General features: G+C 40.4%; 3 protein-coding genes across 8 annotated transcripts in view; all 3 read left to right on the top strand.

Annotated features, from left to right (window-relative positions):
* The window catches only part of LOC123505887 (B-cell lymphoma/leukemia 11A-like), a 55,681-nt gene extending 44,418 nt beyond the window's left edge, over positions 1-11,263 (top strand). For 2 of the 6 annotated variants that reach the window (XM_045257715.1, XM_045257716.1), the window contains one exon: positions 7,784-10,575. In XM_045257715.1, the coding sequence (XP_045113650.1) occupies positions 7,784-8,200 (417 nt within the window). In that variant the 3' untranslated portion in view covers positions 8,201-10,575. Of the gene's footprint in view, positions 1-2,492; positions 2,945-3,977; positions 4,722-5,273; positions 6,942-7,783; positions 10,576-10,668 lie in introns of those variants that run through there. The other 4 variants (XM_045257717.1, XM_045257728.1, XM_045257722.1 and 1 more) reach the window with 4 other exon arrangements.
* A 1,836-nt stretch (positions 11,264-13,099) lies between these two features.
* Positions 13,100-14,430, top strand: LOC123505716 (zinc finger protein 771-like). Its single transcript, XM_045257365.1, has 4 exons — positions 13,100-13,187; positions 13,475-13,557; positions 13,756-14,052; positions 14,335-14,430. Exons 1-4 carry the CDS (start codon positions 13,100-13,102, stop codon positions 14,428-14,430), a joined length of 564 nt encoding a protein of 187 aa, XP_045113300.1.
* Positions 14,095-16,930, top strand: LOC123505889 (zinc finger protein Aiolos-like). Its single transcript, XM_045257729.1, has 2 exons — positions 14,095-14,890; positions 16,164-16,930. The coding sequence occupies exons 1-2, from the start codon at positions 14,822-14,824 to the stop codon at positions 16,524-16,526; spliced, it is 432 nt and encodes a 143-aa protein (XP_045113664.1). The 5' UTR covers positions 14,095-14,821; the 3' UTR covers positions 16,527-16,930.
* Positions 16,931-17,665: the final 735 nt, after the last annotated feature.

The raw sequence follows: 17,665 nt of genomic DNA, 5'->3' as shown, positions 1-17,665 counted from the left end.
GTGAAATGCTATTCCAATATTCCTTAGCAAATTATATGTTTCTCTAAAAATTCTATCAATATGGCTTACTGGTTGATTGTTTTCTTCCATCGTCACTCCTAAGTCCTTTTCCTTTTTAACTTTCTCCAGTTCTACTCCATCTCCCATCTTATAGATTCCCACAGGTCGTCTTTCACTCTTTCCCATTTCCATGACATGGCTTTTGTTCACATTGAATTCCATTTCCACTTTTACTCCATTCCCAGATCTTATTTAGGTCTTCTTGCAGTATTTCACAATCCTTCTTTTGCTTTATAACTCTGCACAGTTTCGTATCATCTGCAAACAGATTTATGTAGCTGTTCACTCCTTCTGGCATGTCGTTAATATAAATGAGAAAAAGTATTGGTGCCAATACTGACCCCTGTGGCACTCCACTTTCTACTGCTCTCCACTTGGACTTCATATCTTTAACTACCGTCCTTATTTCTCTCCCCCTCAAATAATTTTCTATCCATCTCAATGTGTGTGTGTGTGTGTGTGTGTGTGTGTGTGTGTGTGTGTGTGTGTGTGTGTGTGGTGCCCTCAGCAGTGTGCAGTGTGCAGCACAACACCAGTGCCAGGCAGCTTCTAGGAGGTGAGTGCTGTGCTGCTGCTGGCACCACTGTTATGTGATCTTTATTTCTGTGAGATTTTGTGCAATCATTATTATTTTGCATCCTGCCGTGCATAGCAATGGAAGTAAGGTTAGGCTAATTTATTTTTAAGCATTAAGGCAATCTTTGTTATGCTTTATTTGGACATATACATTGTACATGCATTTGAAATTTGAAAGTTACTGTAAAATAAATATACATAAAATTGATAGATGTTAACAAAATACTGGAGCTTCATGCTTTGTTGAGGATGACTTGTGAATCTCAAAGTGTACAGCATTGATTACATGTACTTTGTGAGGGTTCTTACTTTGTGGTGGCAAACTTTGTGTGGAATGGATAGCAGCTTCACTACTTTGACCCGCAGTGTGTGGAGTGAGTGGCGTGTGCATTGTGGCTCAGCGAGTCTGTCTGGTGGTGTGGCTGTGATAACGTGACACGAAACAGAGTGAGGAGGTAACATGTGTGGGCTGCATTGTGGTGTGGTGGTGTGAAGCAAGACAGTCTGCCCATCACTTCTGTCCAGCACCTCTTTATTCTTTCATCAGACCTTTATCCCAGTTTCCCTTCTTACCTATTGTAATTTATCCAACATCCCTTCATCACTTCATCCTACATTTGAGCTATTTCTCTTTCTACTTCCATCATTTTTCCTCCAACTTCCCTTAAAATCATTTCAACTTACCTTTGTCTTTATTTCTCCTGCTTTCTTTTCACTATATGTGTTTATCTATCCCCTCTCCTCCTCACACACAAATAGAAATTATGGAGGAGGAACCACATTAACAAAGTGTGGTTATTAGAATAAAGAGAGGAATGTTGATTGGAGAAGGAAGGAGTTTTTGTCAGTGTGGCCGTTTAGTCTGAAATTGATAATGGTTTAGTTATTGAAATGAGTGAAAAAGCAGTTGTTCTTTAGTTAGTCAGGAGGAGGGAGGAGAGTTGACCAGAGAAGGAAGGCAGTCTTGTCAGTTTGTGAGTTTAGAAGGAAATTAGTGAGAGATATTCATTAGAAATTCCTTATAGAAGAATGGTAGAAGGAAAAATATATATAGACTTGCCCATCTAGCCACTCTGTCCATGGATTCAACCTGAGTAATTTACCACCTCATTCAAGCTCCTCAGTTGTCAGATTACCCACAACTCTCCTTCACATGGCATGGCTTTCCTCTTGCCAACTCCGCCAAGTGATGGGACGAAGGAAATACACAATTTATTGTAAACGCTGTGTGCAACTCTGACTTAAGTTTAAGGCCCATGACATAATATGAGCATATTTTGTGCTATTTGAGATCATTATGAAGTATATTTAGTACTATTAACTGAGTGATATAATGAACTGCAATGTTTTTAAAAGATAAGAAAATAAATGCAAATATACTCATTAAAGTACCGAGTTTGTATGTACCCCTAGATATTTTCGTATTGAGATTTGTCTTCAGTAAGTCCACCAACACCCTCCATCGTAACAATATACTGCATTTGCCTGTTGTTGTATTGTGTGTCTGCTCATGATTTGAGAGTGGGTGGTGAATGATGATATGACCAGATATGTTCCTACTAATATAAGCATGTACAGTATCAAGATATGTGAGGGTAAACAGAATTGCCTGCTTCTAAAAGAAATGGAAGTGTGTAGAGGAAAGGTAACTTGTTTGACAAGAGTAAAGAGTCCTAGCTGTGTCTTTGTGGGATTTGAGAAAACAGGTACGTTCTATTTAGAGTCACATGATATACCTAAGAAATAAGAGGAGGCATGTTGTGCATCACAGAGTTGTGTACTTAATGTTGGGTTGGTTGTGCCTGTTGTGAATAAACACGTGTGCAGCAGATCAATAAGTTGGCCATACTCAACAGGTCTTGGTGGACAATGCCGGCCAGAGCAGGTACAGAAGGGGAGGCTTGGCACCGGGGAGTCACAAATGCACTTACTGTGACTACACAACTTACTTTACTACTAACTTGAGGAATCACATGAGGAGGCACACTGGAGAAAAGCCGTACTCTTGCCAGCATTGCTCTTATTGTGCCATTACCAAGCAGCGGCTGGAGAGACACATGGCCACTCATGCGCGGGGATCCAAGTGTCCCACGTGTCCATTTGCCGGCACGCGTGAAGAAATGAAAAAACACATAATTGCTGCTCACGGAATGAAGACATGGTGAGAGATTTGCAGGTTGTTCTGATGATTGTGAGGAAGACAGTATTTAAGTCAAAGTAATTATTCATCTGTACACTAGTTATGTTTTTCATTGAAGGAAAATGTTCTATCACTGTAATTGATTTAGTAATAAAAAGTGTTTGATTTCATTCCATTCTGAATAACCTGCTAGTTATGTGGATGGAAGCAACCCTGGTGAAGCTGGACCAGTAGTGATACCTTACGTCAATGCTGCTCTGGGTGAATGAGAGTGAAGAGCAAACAATGGTCACTGTTCACAGTCCTTGGGTTTCACACCTCACCATCTTAGATGATGATCTTGCTTCACAATATTAGGAAATTGAATCTACTAAGTTAAGTGTAGCCATAAAGACTTTAGGATGGTATAGATATAGAATAATGGACTCCATTCACTGATGACAAGACAGTGATTTCACCTGAGCACTGCCAAGTTGACGGGATGGATTTCTTAGTGATTGTGTAATATCTTGCAATGATCATCATGTGGTATTGTTAACAAGGTTATTATGTATTAACAATTACCTGAAACATCTAATTATTTTGTTACGTTAATGTTAAAGCAATACTGAAGGGTGTAAGCTGGCTGGGAGTGAGCAGTGATGGTTTGACAAGGTTAGCATCATAGTTACAGGCAATCTTCTCACCCATTACTTTGTTTTCACATTAGTTCTTAAAAAAAATCTTGCATCTTTTTAACTAATGTCTGTGTAGGTAAAGGTATGAGGATGGCTTGGCACAAGAGGAATGTGAGTGAGTGGTGTGGTGGTGGAGGGTAATGCATCAGCTGGCACACAGTGGAGGGAGCCTGAGTGTGGATCTCCTGTCCAGCAAAGGCAGGTTGGCTGAGTGTGTATCCTTCATTACTGTAAAGATTGTATTTCATTATGAGAAAGAGTTCAAAATCTCAATATTGTATAAACTGTGTGTTAGGAATAATGACATACTCGTTTTTGGATTGGAATTCAGTGGACAGATTTCATTAGAACCCCAGCTTCATCTTTTTAACACAGCATTCCTGAACTGACAGCATTCCACCAAGGTATGTACATAATGATCTGTTCTGGCTCCCTCAGGAACATGTGATGTTTTAAGACTGTTGGGTGGTTGTTGTTGGGGTGGGAGTTTGACAACATGTGAGTAAGCTGAGCATACCCAACAGATGGTGAAGAGCAGCTGGGAAGGAGGTGCAAGAGTAAGCAAGTATCACAGCAACAGGAAGATGCACTATTGCCCGTACTGTCCCTACAGCAGCAATTTTGTCAATAACTTGAAGAAACACGTGTACACTCACACAGGCGAGAAGCCATTTTCCTGTCCCCACTGTGCCTACCGCACCAACTCCCGCAGTCACCTCAACCGACATGCAAATGTTCACCGTGAGGAGAAGCACTTCACTTGCAGCCATTGCTCCTTCAGGACTCACCAGAAAGACTTGATTGAGACCCACATGTGGACACAACACGGCACTCATGAATCACTCCCTGCAAGCATTGAATAAATATTGGTAACCCCTTGCAGTGTCCTGAGTTAATCCTCTCTGGATTGTACAATACATGTGGCCTATAAATGGAATAATTTCATCCGTACACATATTTAATTTGATGAGCTTTTAAACAGTCATGTGTTTGAGAGTGTAACATGGCCAGCAAAACTGAAAACATGTGCGTATGGAAAATGACATTTGAAAAAAAATTTGTCAGATGTTATGCTTTTTGTAGAGGAGGTAAAAGAAAATATTCATATAAGTGTGACAGTGTGGTGTGAAACATCAGGTTGAGCATGAGTGATACAGCTTTGGATGTTGTGTACATGGGATTCCAACTTTTGTAAATGTGTGTAGAGGAAAATATATTGGGCACATTTGTATGCATATCACTTTAATGAGTGAAGATGGTAGAATAAACTGTAATGAAGATTCCTGTCATTCACTGAAATCCTTTGCTTATTATTACAAATCAAGGAAGATGAGTATGGCAAACTCAATAAAAACATTTCTTTGCTTACAACATACATAAGAAATAGGAAAAAATTTCTTATTGAAGATACTAAACCAACTAAAAACCTTTCATTGTACAATAACAGTCTTTGGTATCTTTTGTCATGCCAGTGAAAAAAGTACTAGACTGCATTTGTATTTTGTGAGACCTGACACAACAGCATGTGAGGTGTGTGCGATGGGTTACTCGGCTGTTGAGAAGTGACTGACTCATCCAAGATACTTATTGACAACATAAGACTTGGTGTTGTTTGTGAGCACTAACCAAGGAGGTAATGGTAGAGACACAGGTGCTGCTTACTCATATGGAGGAATGATTCTAAGAGCCTCAGTCGTCATCCAAGAGACTTAAGTAAGCTTCGTTGTTTTTGTCTTCATTATGACCATGTGAAGGTAGTCTTAAGAGTTAACCTAAACTAAAAGCTGTGTCAGTTTGAGTAAGAGAGCCATACCCTACAGATGTTGCTGGGCCACACTGGTCCGAGGGGAGGCAGTGGAGCAGCCCTGGGACTAATGAAGAGCCACCTCACCCCTCGCAAGATTCACAAGTGTTCCTACTGCCCCTTCACCACCCATTGTATCACAAATTACAAAAGGCACATCTCAGCCCACACTGGCGACAAGCCTTACGCTGCCATAACTGCTCTCACCGACCTCATTCAGATGATATGAAAGCCTCTCCTGCCTTACTCTGACCTGGGGAAGTCCTGAGGGATTGCCGACACACACCACGCCAAGACACTTCATTTCTCATATGTTCATTGTTCTTTGTATGGAGTTTTATGTGTATTCCTGTTTGCTGTATATGTGTTGTCCACGAGGTGAGGCAAGTGAAGGGAAGACAGATGCCGGACCACAGACTGTGTAGACATAATTCATTGATATTTTGTAGTAATAGTTGACATTATGTGTATGTAGCATTTGCCTGATTCTAATATCCTGACCATTACTGCACAGTGTGTCTGTCGAGGGATACTTAAATTATTTTTTTATGGTTAAAGATTTCTTTGATTATTCACTTGAGTTACTTTACCATATTTTTTGGAACATCATGAATTAACATAGGAACAATGCAGTCTGTGTTGGTGATGACTGACTGCATCACTTCAAATGCCAAGATGTTTTCTCCCTTGTGGCAAAACCCAAGTCATGTTGAGCAATCACGTTATGTACAAATCAATTTTAAATGTTCCACTCTTGCCAGCATGTAAGTTGCACCTGATTTGACAGATTTTTTTTGGCGTATTTTATGTATCATTATTATATTATAACAATATCATTATTATTATTTTGAAAGAAAGTTATTTTATGACTATAAACACATTGGAACCAGGGTAAACTTTTATACATTTCCTAAAAGGTGCATCTTATATGCCAGCAAATATGGCATACAATTAGAATTACTACTTTTCTTAAGGCCACTAATATATACATAGATTATTTTTATATATCTATATTTACATATAGATATAATAAAGTTACACACACACACACACACACACACACACACACACACACACACACACACACACACACACACACACACACACACACACACACACACACACATAGTAAGAAGCATAGGTTTGAATTTGATTGTATGAGGACCCAAAGTCATACAAGTGTGAATGAATCCAGGAGGGAACTCTATGCCTGGATAAAATTCTAACTCCTGCTGCAGTCCAGCCACTACTACTTGTAACCATCATGGTTTTTAATTTTTTTCCAGTAATCACTGTTTGCATGACAGGGAAGTTTTCTTCAAGCAAGGGAAGGAAACTAATTTTAAAATTCTTCCAATGATGAACCTATTGAAAGTGTAGCCATGCTAAGGTGCAGCAGTGGCAGCCTTGTTGTGGTGCTGAGAGTCACCTGCTGAATATGTACTTGGCCTCTTATTGTGTGTTCATGTCATCAGTCTCAGTAAGCACTGATGATCATGAATGACAGAATTTTACATAGATTTGCCTGAGTCCCACACAGTAACCTAAGGGAGTATTGCTGTGTGTAATTCACCTCGGTTGTCTGCTGGTCACTCAACCAGTCTTTCCCATTACGGAGCGAGCTCAGAGCTCATAGACCGATCTTCGGGTAGGACTGAGACCACAACACACTCCATACACCAGGAAAGCGAGGCCACAACCCCTCGAGTTACATCCTGTACCTATTTACTGCTAGGTGAACAGGGGCCACACATTAAGAGGCTTGCCCATTTGCCTCTCCGCACCGGGACTCGAACCCGGCCCTCTCAATTGTGAGTGGAGCGTGCTAACCACTACACTACGCGGTGTGTGTCTGTGTGTGTGTGTGTGTGTGTGTGTGTGTGTGTGTGTGTGTGTGTGTGTGTGTGTGTGTGTGTGTGTGTGTGTGTGTGTGTGTGTGTGTGTGTATTTCTGTGTATGTATATTGGCTTTGATTACATGCCATCCAGGACTCCGTGTTCATGTAAAATAAAGAAAATAGAATATTACAAACTACATACTTAGTCTTTCATTCATTCTTTATCATTCTGGGAAAACCACTTTTTTTATGAAGCACTAAGTCGTGTTTGTGTTGTGTGCCAGCCAGGACTCCTGATGCCACGGCACAATACTTTAACCATGACTCTAGACAGGGACGCTTGTATCAACTCATCCTCTACCGTCAATAATTAGAATTGTGTGCGAATTTATGATTTACTAAAAGTGTTACCAAATCAACACATCCATATGAAAATCTGAAAAGATCCTGTTCTGAATTGGCCTTCCTTCTAAACACTCTTGCCTCTACTCAGTGAAGAAGTGTACATGTCAAGGTGAGAGGGAGTCACCATGTCAGGGCAGCGGTATGTAGTATAAGGATTGAAACCTGTTTGTCTTGTTAAGTAATATATCTTAATAGATGCAGATTTTATTATGCTCTTGCTCTGTGTATGAACCTTGTGGCATGAAGCCTGCATTCCCATTAAGTAAGCCAGCAATCTTCTACAGGTGAAGCTGTTGGCCGAGGCTCAGTTGGCTGGCGGGGAGAGAGTGAGGGAGTCAAGGACACACAACCCAGGAAGCAGGACTTTGCGCTGCCCCTTCTGTGCTTACACCACCTATCAAACCTCCCACTTAAAGTATCACATACGCACCCACACGGGGGAGAAGCCCTTTTCCTGCCCTCACTGTCCCTTCCGCTGCAACAGGAACAGCAGCCTAAAGATTCACCTGCGGAAGCACACGGGAGAAAAGCCGTACACGTGTCCGCACTGCCCTTACCAGTCCACCGTGAGCAGCCACATCAAGCGGCACCTCAAGACTCACAATGACGGGGAGAAGGACCTGACGTGTGCCCAGTGCTTCTACCGCACCCGTGACCAGGAGGACCTGCTGCGCCACGTCCGCATGCACTTCACCTCCTAGTGAAGCTTGACTCGTGCCGTGCTGAACGCTGTGCACTTCTTAACTAGTTATGGTGTTCACGCACAATTCTCTTGATTTTCTTGTCATTTTGTGAATGCATTGTGCTTTGAAACTTGATTTCATAAACCATTCAGTTCCTTTTGTGTAGCTTTTTTTAGATTTTTAGAAAAGTGTTGTTGCTCCATTGTTGACACAGCTGCGGCAAAAAAGAAAAAAAGATGAGCTGGGCACTTTGAAAGTTATGATAAAGACTTTTAGAGATAAGGTACAATAGCTCCTCAAAAATTCACTTTTTTCCGAATCTGAGCAATTTTTTAAATGTTTATTTTTTATAACCAACACTTCATAAAAATGTTTATATTCTTAATAATTACGTACCTATATATATATAGTATTCAAACTTAGTACCAATGCTTTGAGTACTTTTTGTGAAGCACAAAACACATTTTTGCATGTCATAAGTAGAGCATGCAGTGCAGTGCAGTGCATGGCAGTGCTTTGTGGTGTGGTTTGAATTGTGATGCTGTAGTATGAGTGTAGTGAGGCACACCATTGTGGTAGGGAAGGAAGACACTGTACATTAGGCCAGTAGGTTGGCTTCTGTATGATTGTCTGGGCCAGAGATGAGTGCTTGTACACCTCACATGGCTGTCTTACCACAATGCATTGACCAAATTGCTGGTTTATGTCTTCATGATTTAATGCAGAGCGTTAACCATTCACAGTGTTCAGTCGTCCACAAGGTATCAGTCCACTAAGCGGTGGTGAGTGAAGGCAGTCCAGAGTGTGTGAAATGTTGCACCACACAGTGTATTATGATACTTGCTAAATGTTAATACAGTATTTTCATGAGGCTAAATGCAGTGAAGGTATTGCTTCACCTCAGGAATTCATTCACACTTCATCAAATATCTCTGAATAAAACCATTAGTTTTCATAAAATGTTTTGTAATTATTCCAGACAGCCTATGTCACACTCATTCATAACACTCATATAAATGTGTTAGTAGGATCCACCACAGCATTCATCATTCAAGATTCTCTTCACAAAATCACATGTCTGTCAACACATTCATAACCCTTTAAAATGGCAGCACACATTTTTTACATGCTGTAATATTAAAAAATTTACAAGTTGTAAAATGCCTGTGCATATCTACTTTTGTATAGATCAGGCTGGTAATCTCACGCAGGGTGGCCCAAACAAAGCATCACACACTCATACACACATCATTCACACTCTTAGCACTGTCAGTCCTTGATGGAAAGGAACAGTCTTGTCAACCACCCTAATACATCTCAGGAGTTTAGGTATAGCACAGCAGACATAGTAGCAAATATCAAGTTAAACAGGAGATTTATCAATGGTGACTTACACCATCCTTTGGCGCCTCTCTGGTGTCACTCGAATCACATCAGTCACTCACAGGGGAAGCTTGACTCAGTCCAGCTTTAGACTCAGCTCAGACATGGTGCTATTGAGAAAACATTGTATAGGCCTGAGTGATGGAAATATAAAACTGTGTGTGTGTGTGTGTCAGTTCTTTATTACTTAAGGATTAAGTTTTCTATAGTGTCAAAATAACTCATCTTTTTTTTTTTTCTGCAATTCTTATTCTAAGTTTGATTTTTTCCAGTCATACATACCTTATCACAGGGTTGAGTGCAGAGTGCAGAGTGTGTTGGTGGACAGAACAGTTCGCTAGATTACTTATAAGCCAACTTGTACTTGTGCTTCATGAAAACGTAGCCACAGCACAGACACACCTTTTGTTGTGCATGAATACAGGAACGACAGTCAAAGCATTGGGAAAGTTGTCTTGATTATGATGTACAAAACTTACTTTTAAATTTCTCTATTTATTTAGTGAGTGAATTATATATATTTTTATAATTGAAATATTTACCTTCAGAAATCGATTGATTTTTATATGCAGGAATATTGATTGCTAAAATTTGTGATTCACTATTTGGTGATTGTAAAACACAATCAGTCAAGTTTTTGAGAAGCTAATGTATATCCATGAACTGCCTTGGAAAATAAAAGATGCACTAAAAGGAAATAAATAAGTCATGATCAGTAAAGTAACCAGCAAATATATCTGATGGACAAGGTTGCCATGTGGATATCTTGATGTGGTGAAAAATTGAGGATGGCAAGAAAGTCTTTGATAATCTGTAATGCATCTGCTGAGTCACTGTTGCCTGCTGCTCCTTCCAAGGATCTCTCTAATGTGTACGAAGGCCGCCGTGCCAAGCAACTCGTTATTTTCTGACATGTTAATATTAAGGAAACATGTACATGACTCAGACTGCAGGTAGGACTGAGTTTTGGCATCTGTCGCTGTCATGGGAATAAAACTCTATTGTAATAATGAGAGGTTTGATTCTCTCTTTCCCTCATGACTCTGTGTGATCCCCTTGAGATGAGATGTACGTGGTGCTGACCTGCCGGCAATCCCTCACAGGTGTCGCCGGGCAGCGGGCACATGGAGGATGCTGCCGCCTACAACACTGAGCCAGCTGGGAGCCATGATGCCCAGTACTCTGCCCATTGTGACTCTCAAGGCTGGGAGGCACCTCTCACCTGCCTATACTGCTCATACCAAGCCAGCTGTCCGGACGAGCTCAAGCGACACCTTCAGTCACACAAGGGAAGGCGGCCACAGACCTGCCCACACTGTCGCTATGAGACCATTGACTCCAGCAACCTGAGGAGACACATCCGCACCCATACAGGGGAAAAGCCTTATTCGTGCCCCATGTGTCCGTACCAGACCGCCATGAAGGGCAACCTCAACAGGCATCTCCACCGCCATGTCTCCAAAATTGGTTCACCGTAGACCTTGTCTCATCATAGCCACGGCTTGCTCTTAGTAAAGCAGACTAAACATCATTGTTGTGCAAGACTGTGCTGCTGCTGCTGCTGCTGCTGCTAGTGTAGTTATTTAAAATTTAAACTATCATAGCAATGCAGTATTTTATTGACAGGCATGAAACACTTGCAGTATCACTTGTATTCATTGTGTTGAACTTTTCAAGCAAGTACAAGAATGTTCAAGTTTTGTGCTTGTTTTTACCACTGGAATTTGCATGAAACATTTTGGAAAATTCACACATCAATTTCCTGGTAAGCCTATGTGTGTGTGTGTTGTGTGTCCAAGTGCTAGCAAGTGATGACCATGTGTGTGTGTGTGTGTGTGTGTCATTAGTTGATGCATCAGAAAGGAAAGCCACACACAGATGGGAAACTCATCTCATATTTCTCCTAAACCAAAAAAGAAATCTGAAGTTTTTTATATCTCACTGACTCCTCTCCTCAAAGAGTTCTAAATTTCATTCATTGCCAGAATATTGCACCTCATATTAAGTTGTGTCATTATTTCTATGTTGCTGATCTGAACCTACCACTCCTTGCCTCGCTCTCCACCACACTGGCAGAACACTGTCTTCATGATCCTCAAACTTGAGTATCTTTGTATATTTGATGTTGGGATGATAACGATGATGATGATGATGATAACACATCTTTTCAATTTGGGTCATTTAAGCAGTTTTACTGTGGTAATCTGTGGCTGTTCTTTGGTTGCATCACCTGCATGTTTAGTCTGTGCCAAGCATCAATGTGTCTTTTGGAAGAGCAATTTTCCTGGCATCACTCACACATTTGGTCTGCCTTAACCCACACCTTTATTTGTCACTGAAAGACTTTCTCCAACCACTCACTTCCTTGTTGATTTAAGCATAATCTCTCTCTCTCTCTCTCTCTCTCTCTCTCTCTCTCTCTCTCTCTCTCTCTCTCTCTCTCTCTCTCTCTCTCTCTCTCTCTCTCTCTCTCTCTCTCTCTCTCTCTCTCTCTCAATATAGATAACTTCATTTTATGTTGGTTTATTTGCATCCATACCTGTGTGTGTGTGTGTATTTACCTTATTTCTACGGTGTGAGAGGGGAGTTATTCTCATGCTGTCTCCTTTTCGTATTTCATGGTGTCTAACGGCCTTGAATTCATGTACTGTCTCTGCACACACTATTTTCCATCCAATCCATTACATATAATACTGTATCTACTACTCTGTGGAGAAAGCAGTTCATTCTCTTATTTTTTATGTAACTATCATCTTTTAATTTTCTTTCTGTATCCTCACATACTTCTCACCTGTGTGTGTGTGTGTGTGTATTTACCTATTTGTATTTACCTATTTGTGTATTACAGGGCCCGAGCTAAGCTCTCTGTGTCCTGTCTCCTTGTCCATTCCTGTCATATCTCTCTTTCATCTGATTGACACACACCGCGTCAACGACATCACTGCTCAGTTTATTCCACTTATCAATGCTACGATGCGGGAAACTGTACTTTCTCACGTCATTTAGACAGATGTCTTTTATTAGATTTTTTCCATGTCCTCGGAGATGATTACTTGTGGTCACCTTTATCAACTCTCTGTCCAGTATGTCAATCTTGTTCACCAATTTATACATAGTTATCATGTCTCCTCTTGTTCTTCTCTCTTCTAATGTGGTCAGCCCCAGCTTCCTCAGTCTTTCCTCATAGTCTAACTCCCTGAGTCCTGGTACCATCCTTGTTGCCGGCCTCTGTACCCTTTCTACCTTCTTCACATTTTTCTTCATATGCGGTGACCAGACACAAGCTGCATATTCTAACTGGGGTCTTATTAAGGTACATAATATCTTCATCATTCCTTCATCTAGGTAGTGTGTGTGTGTGTGTGTGTGTGTGTGTGTGTGTGTATGTGTGTGTGAGTGTTTAATGAGCCATATCAGAGTTAGAGATAAGTGGATGAGTGTAAGGATTAGGATATTGTTGGTGGGGGATGGGAGTGAGCAGCTTTAGTTATGTGTTTGAGTTGTTGATCAGAAAGGTCTGGTGTCACATCAGAAATGAGGCACAAGCATTCTGTTCTTTGCTGCACCAACAATAATCAAAGCCAATCAGACATTAACTCTCACAGAACACCACAGATCATGTGTCTGTACATACTTTTTGTGGATCTTTAAGTTCTTTTATATGTGTGAGGAAATTACTTACAGTACTACTGGTGCTTCAGTCAGACTGCCGACAGTGAAAGACAATGTACAAGCAATAGAATGGAAGTAGATGATTGTTTATATAAATTTGTTGTTGTGATTCTATTAAAAAAATTACTGCAGTCATCATTTGCTGTAGAAAAGGAAACAAGTATTCTCTCAAGTTAACTAAATTTCTAAAATTGAAATTTTATCCAAAATCTTTAAATGTTTGCTTACCATGGACAGCTTTAACTGCTCATGGCCTGGTGACCACAGGAGCTGTGATGCACCAGTCACTCCTTGACGTGATGTCTTCCACTGAATTGAGGGTGCTGTGACCCCTGCCTGTGCCATTGGGAAACACAGGAAGTGTGCTGGAAAACAGTGGACTGGCACTATCTTTCACAGCTGCCATGTACTTTATTTGTATCATTACTGCATAAGATTAAAGAAATTCATCATTAAATAAATGGAAAACTGTGCAGCAGCAATAAATTATTGGTAACTAAGGTGCACCTCCCCTACAGGTTAGGCCAGAGGTGGAAGGCAGGTGGAGCAGTGTGGCAAACCCAGTCAAGAATCCCTCCAAGATCCACCAGTGTGCCCACTGCCCTTACCAGACGCCCATCATCTCCAACTTTAAGAAACATGCTCGCATTCACACTGGGGAAAAGCCCTTTGCCTGCCCCCACTGCCCCTTCAGAGCAACCCAGATGGAAAACCTGAGGAAGCACGTGCGCACCCACACGGGGGAAAAGCCATACACATGTTCATTTTGTTCCTTCCGCTCCACCAAGAAGAGTTCCCTCACCGCCCACTTCCTGGTGCACCACCGATAAGGTAAACAGATCCGAAGCTTGTCAAGGCTGAGAGAAGTGAGCCCATGGTGCCACTTGGGTGAAGAGGAAGGGAAGCCTTGTCAGCTTCCTTCTTTCACTAGCCATGCTTATTTTTGGTCTGGCAGGGAGGTCCTCCATTGGTGTGTGTATTATAACTATCTTCCTACTGAAGTTTATTATGTAAGAAATACAGCTTTGCCTGATTAAATAAGACATAAAAAGAAGTAAAAAGTATTGAGTTTGGCAGTGACTCTCCATGATACACAGGAATTGTTACCAGGAGGATCTGCTCAGTGCCTGCAGGGAAACAGAGGCAGCTCAGTGGTGGACATGGGAGTGACTGGCAGAAGTTCAGGAAGTTAGTAATAATTTTCCACTGATGAAAGGATTTTACTGGCACATGAAAAGTATGTTGTACTTTTGAGTATAAGAATGGAATGCTTAGCAATTATGAAACTTAAACTGTGAGAGATGACTGAGCCAAGAGACTGTGTACAGTATGATGATAAAAAGCATGCCAAGGTGAGGTGGATGTGCAGTGAATGCTACAAAGAGAAATGGCCAATAAAGTGATGCATTAAGAACCAGACCTGGCCTGAGCACATGAAGGGTGAAGACAGATACAGGTTTGACAGCATGGAGAGGATTGCAGGGAGTGATGAAGTGTGCTAAGCAGTGTGATGGAGAATGAAGTGTAGCAGGCAGACCACAGAACACATGAGGTGTCTTGAGTGGAAGATTTAGACAACAAAACATGGAGAACAAGGTGCACAAGACTGCCTGGCAAATCATCATCAAGACCAAAAAGCTGATCCATGTAAATGTAAATATAAACCTCTTTCAGAATTATTAATCGCTAATGGAGGAAGATGACTGTTGAAAGAAAATGGATGATTACCTTCAGAAAACTAGTGAATGAGAAGGATCAATAATTTCTTACACATACTTAAATAAAACATAATATTATGCATAAAATTTTGACTGAAAGAGTTGAATATTAGAGAGTATAAGATCAAGATGAAGGGGAGAGTATCAGGGAAAGCAAGAGAGAAAGAGAGAGAGAGAGTCATACATCATTCAGGGGGAGGAGTGGCTGGTCATCTGTCATACGAGGGAGAGAGAGAGAGAGAGAGCATCAGAGACTCTTCCACATTCACATCCAGAGTTGAGTTAGTGTGAGCCGCAGCCTCCATTTGTTTTGTTGATGCTTTTCTTTTGTTTCTTTTCCTTATTTAGTAATTATGAACAGATCTGACTCAATTTGATCTACAGTGTTACTTATCACACAATACACAGTGTCATGCATCACAGTACTTATTCATTTTGTTTAATTTATGTTTTTATTTATTGTTGTTGTTCTTATTATTATTATTACTATTATTATTATTATTATTGTTATTATTATTTATTATTATCATTATTGTTCTTTTATTTTCTTTACAAACTTAACACTTGCCTGCAGCCAAACATAATTGCTTTTGCAGAATTGTATATTTTATCTTATTCATTTTCTGTGACCAGTGGTTCTAAAAGGAAGCATATCTCTGCCTTAACAAAAACAGAGGATTGAGTAATTATGAGAAAGTGAAGTGACCAATCCATTTCTCTCTCCTAATCCATTTTCACACACAAACAAAAAATAGTGTAAATAAGTAAATGGAAATCTACTTAACACATTACTTGAAAAACATTGCATTATACGTTACACCAAATTGTTAGTTCATGCAGAAGGCACATTTTTATTGTGCAGTTTAGTGGCCATTAACTATTTTCACCTAAATCTTTACTTATATATATATATATATATATATATATATATATTTTTTTTTTTTTTTTTTTTAATCCAAGGAACTTATTTTCATCTGATATTCCCATAAAAAAAAAATAAATAAATAAATAAATAAAGATAACCAACCAAAATAGATACAACCTGAAATTATTTGCTCAGATTTACTAGTCTGCTTAGAGACAGCCTTGGATTTAGCAAAATAAAAAGTGGCTGTGTACTTGGCAAGCTGTTGGTGCATTCAGATACAGTACAAGCCAGAGACTGCCTGGTAGTGGTAGCTTACCTCATCAAGTTTCTCTCCCAACAGTTGGTTGCCAGCGTTGAGGGAGGGCAGCAGCGCAGCGGACCCTCCTTTGCCAGGAGTATGTGGGCTGATGGCTCCTATAGTGGCAACAAACACTCTACAAAGGAACACCAGTGTCCCTTTTGTCCTTACAAAACCACTCTTAAGGGTAATTTCATTCGCCATGGGAGGACACACACGGGGGAGAGGCCTTTCCCGTGTCCTCACTGTAGTTTCCGCTGCTCACAGAAAGGTGATCTTGTCAAGCACATCAGAGTCCACACTGGTGAGAAGCCTTTTGCATGTACCTTGTGTTCCTACCGCTCCTCTCGCAAAGAAGTCCTCAAGGGTCACATGCGCATTCATGCCACAAGGAACGTCACCTGAGACGGTGCCTGTGACACTGCTGACACCCACATGGCTACATCCAGTATCTTATACATACTCATTGCTCACTGCAGTCATTTTAGTTTTCCTTTTTAGCATTGTAATAAAGTTATTGTTTCCCATTTTAGTTATATACATGCATCTTTTTATTGCCTAAGGCACCAAAGGTATTGGAACACTTATTTGCAGAGCCAAACTTGTGTTTAATTTCCAAAAAATATTTTGTACGTGTGCAGGTTGGAAGAAACTGCACCTCTGTACCTTTGGTGGGTGTTCAGCACTTCATTGTAGGTATCTTAGTGAGGGATCTGAACCAAACAGCTGTGATACACTTTCCTTTTAGTTAGCAACATTGTTCATCATGAAGTACTGTGAAAAATAAAATTACACTAATTTCAAAATAAGGGATAATTATTATTTTTTTGTTGCATGTCAGCATACAGGAAGCCATGGCTTCCGTCACTCATTCACCAAGTCTGGCTCTTCCTGACCTGTGTGCTACTGACAAAGGGATGTGATGATGGTGGTAATTGTAACAATGCCCTTTCAAAATGAATTTGTTAACAAGTAGTGTCATCTTACTTTATTCGTAAACTACTTATCTTCATTGAACTCTCAGTTTATTGATTTATTTATTTTCTTTATGATTGGTTTTGTCCTTTTTACAAACATTGTTCTAAAATAATTTGTTTTATAATCAACTTGCTCAAAGATATGCTTGAGATGCATCTCCAAGCCAGCCCATCTTGCATCCATTCAGCACACAACCCTGCAACTCTTGCCTTCCTTCAACTTTCACCTTTTAACTGAAGCCTCCTTGTAAAAACTACCCAACCAGAGGAGACAGTGATGGCCTACATGCCAAGTGGAATAATTGTTGGAGAGAGAGAGAGAGAGAGAGAGAGAGAGAGAGAGAGAGAGAGAATTAATTACTAATTCCAAAAATCAATATTTGGTGTCTAGATAAGACTGATATAGTTTCCAAGGCATTTTAACACATTTTATAGTGCCATCAAGTTCTAGAAATCAGAATGACAGACAAAGGATAAAGGAAGTCTTCCAAGATTCAGCAGCTGAGTAGATGAGATCTACACTAATGTATTGGGCAGACTTGGGCAAAAGTAAGTAGTGCACATGGT

The sequence above is a fragment of the Portunus trituberculatus genome, chromosome 18 (assembly GCF_017591435.1).
Source record: "Portunus trituberculatus isolate SZX2019 chromosome 18, ASM1759143v1, whole genome shotgun sequence".
Classification (NCBI taxonomy): Eukaryota; Metazoa; Arthropoda; class Malacostraca; order Decapoda; family Portunidae; genus Portunus; species Portunus trituberculatus.
This window is presented reverse-complemented; position numbering and strand designations above follow the sequence as displayed.

Coding starts and splice junctions, on each gene's coding strand:
- LOC123505716 (XM_045257365.1), top strand. CDS start 13,100: ATGAGGCACAAGCATTCTGTTCTTTGCTGCACCAACAATAATCAAAGC. Junction 13,558..13,755: donor TGTCTTCCACTGAATTGAGG/GTGCTGTGACCC, acceptor CCTCCCCTACAG/GTTAGGCCAGAGGTGGAAGG. Junction 14,053..14,334: donor CCCTCACCGCCCACTTCCTG/GTGCACCACCGA, acceptor CATGATACACAG/GAATTGTTACCAGGAGGATC.
- LOC123505889 (XM_045257729.1), top strand. CDS start 14,822: ATGGAGAACAAGGTGCACAAGACTGCCTGGCAAATCATCATCAAGACC. Junction 14,891..16,163: donor AAAAGCTGATCCATGTAAAT/GTAAATATAAAC, acceptor CTCTCCCAACAG/TTGGTTGCCAGCGTTGAGGG.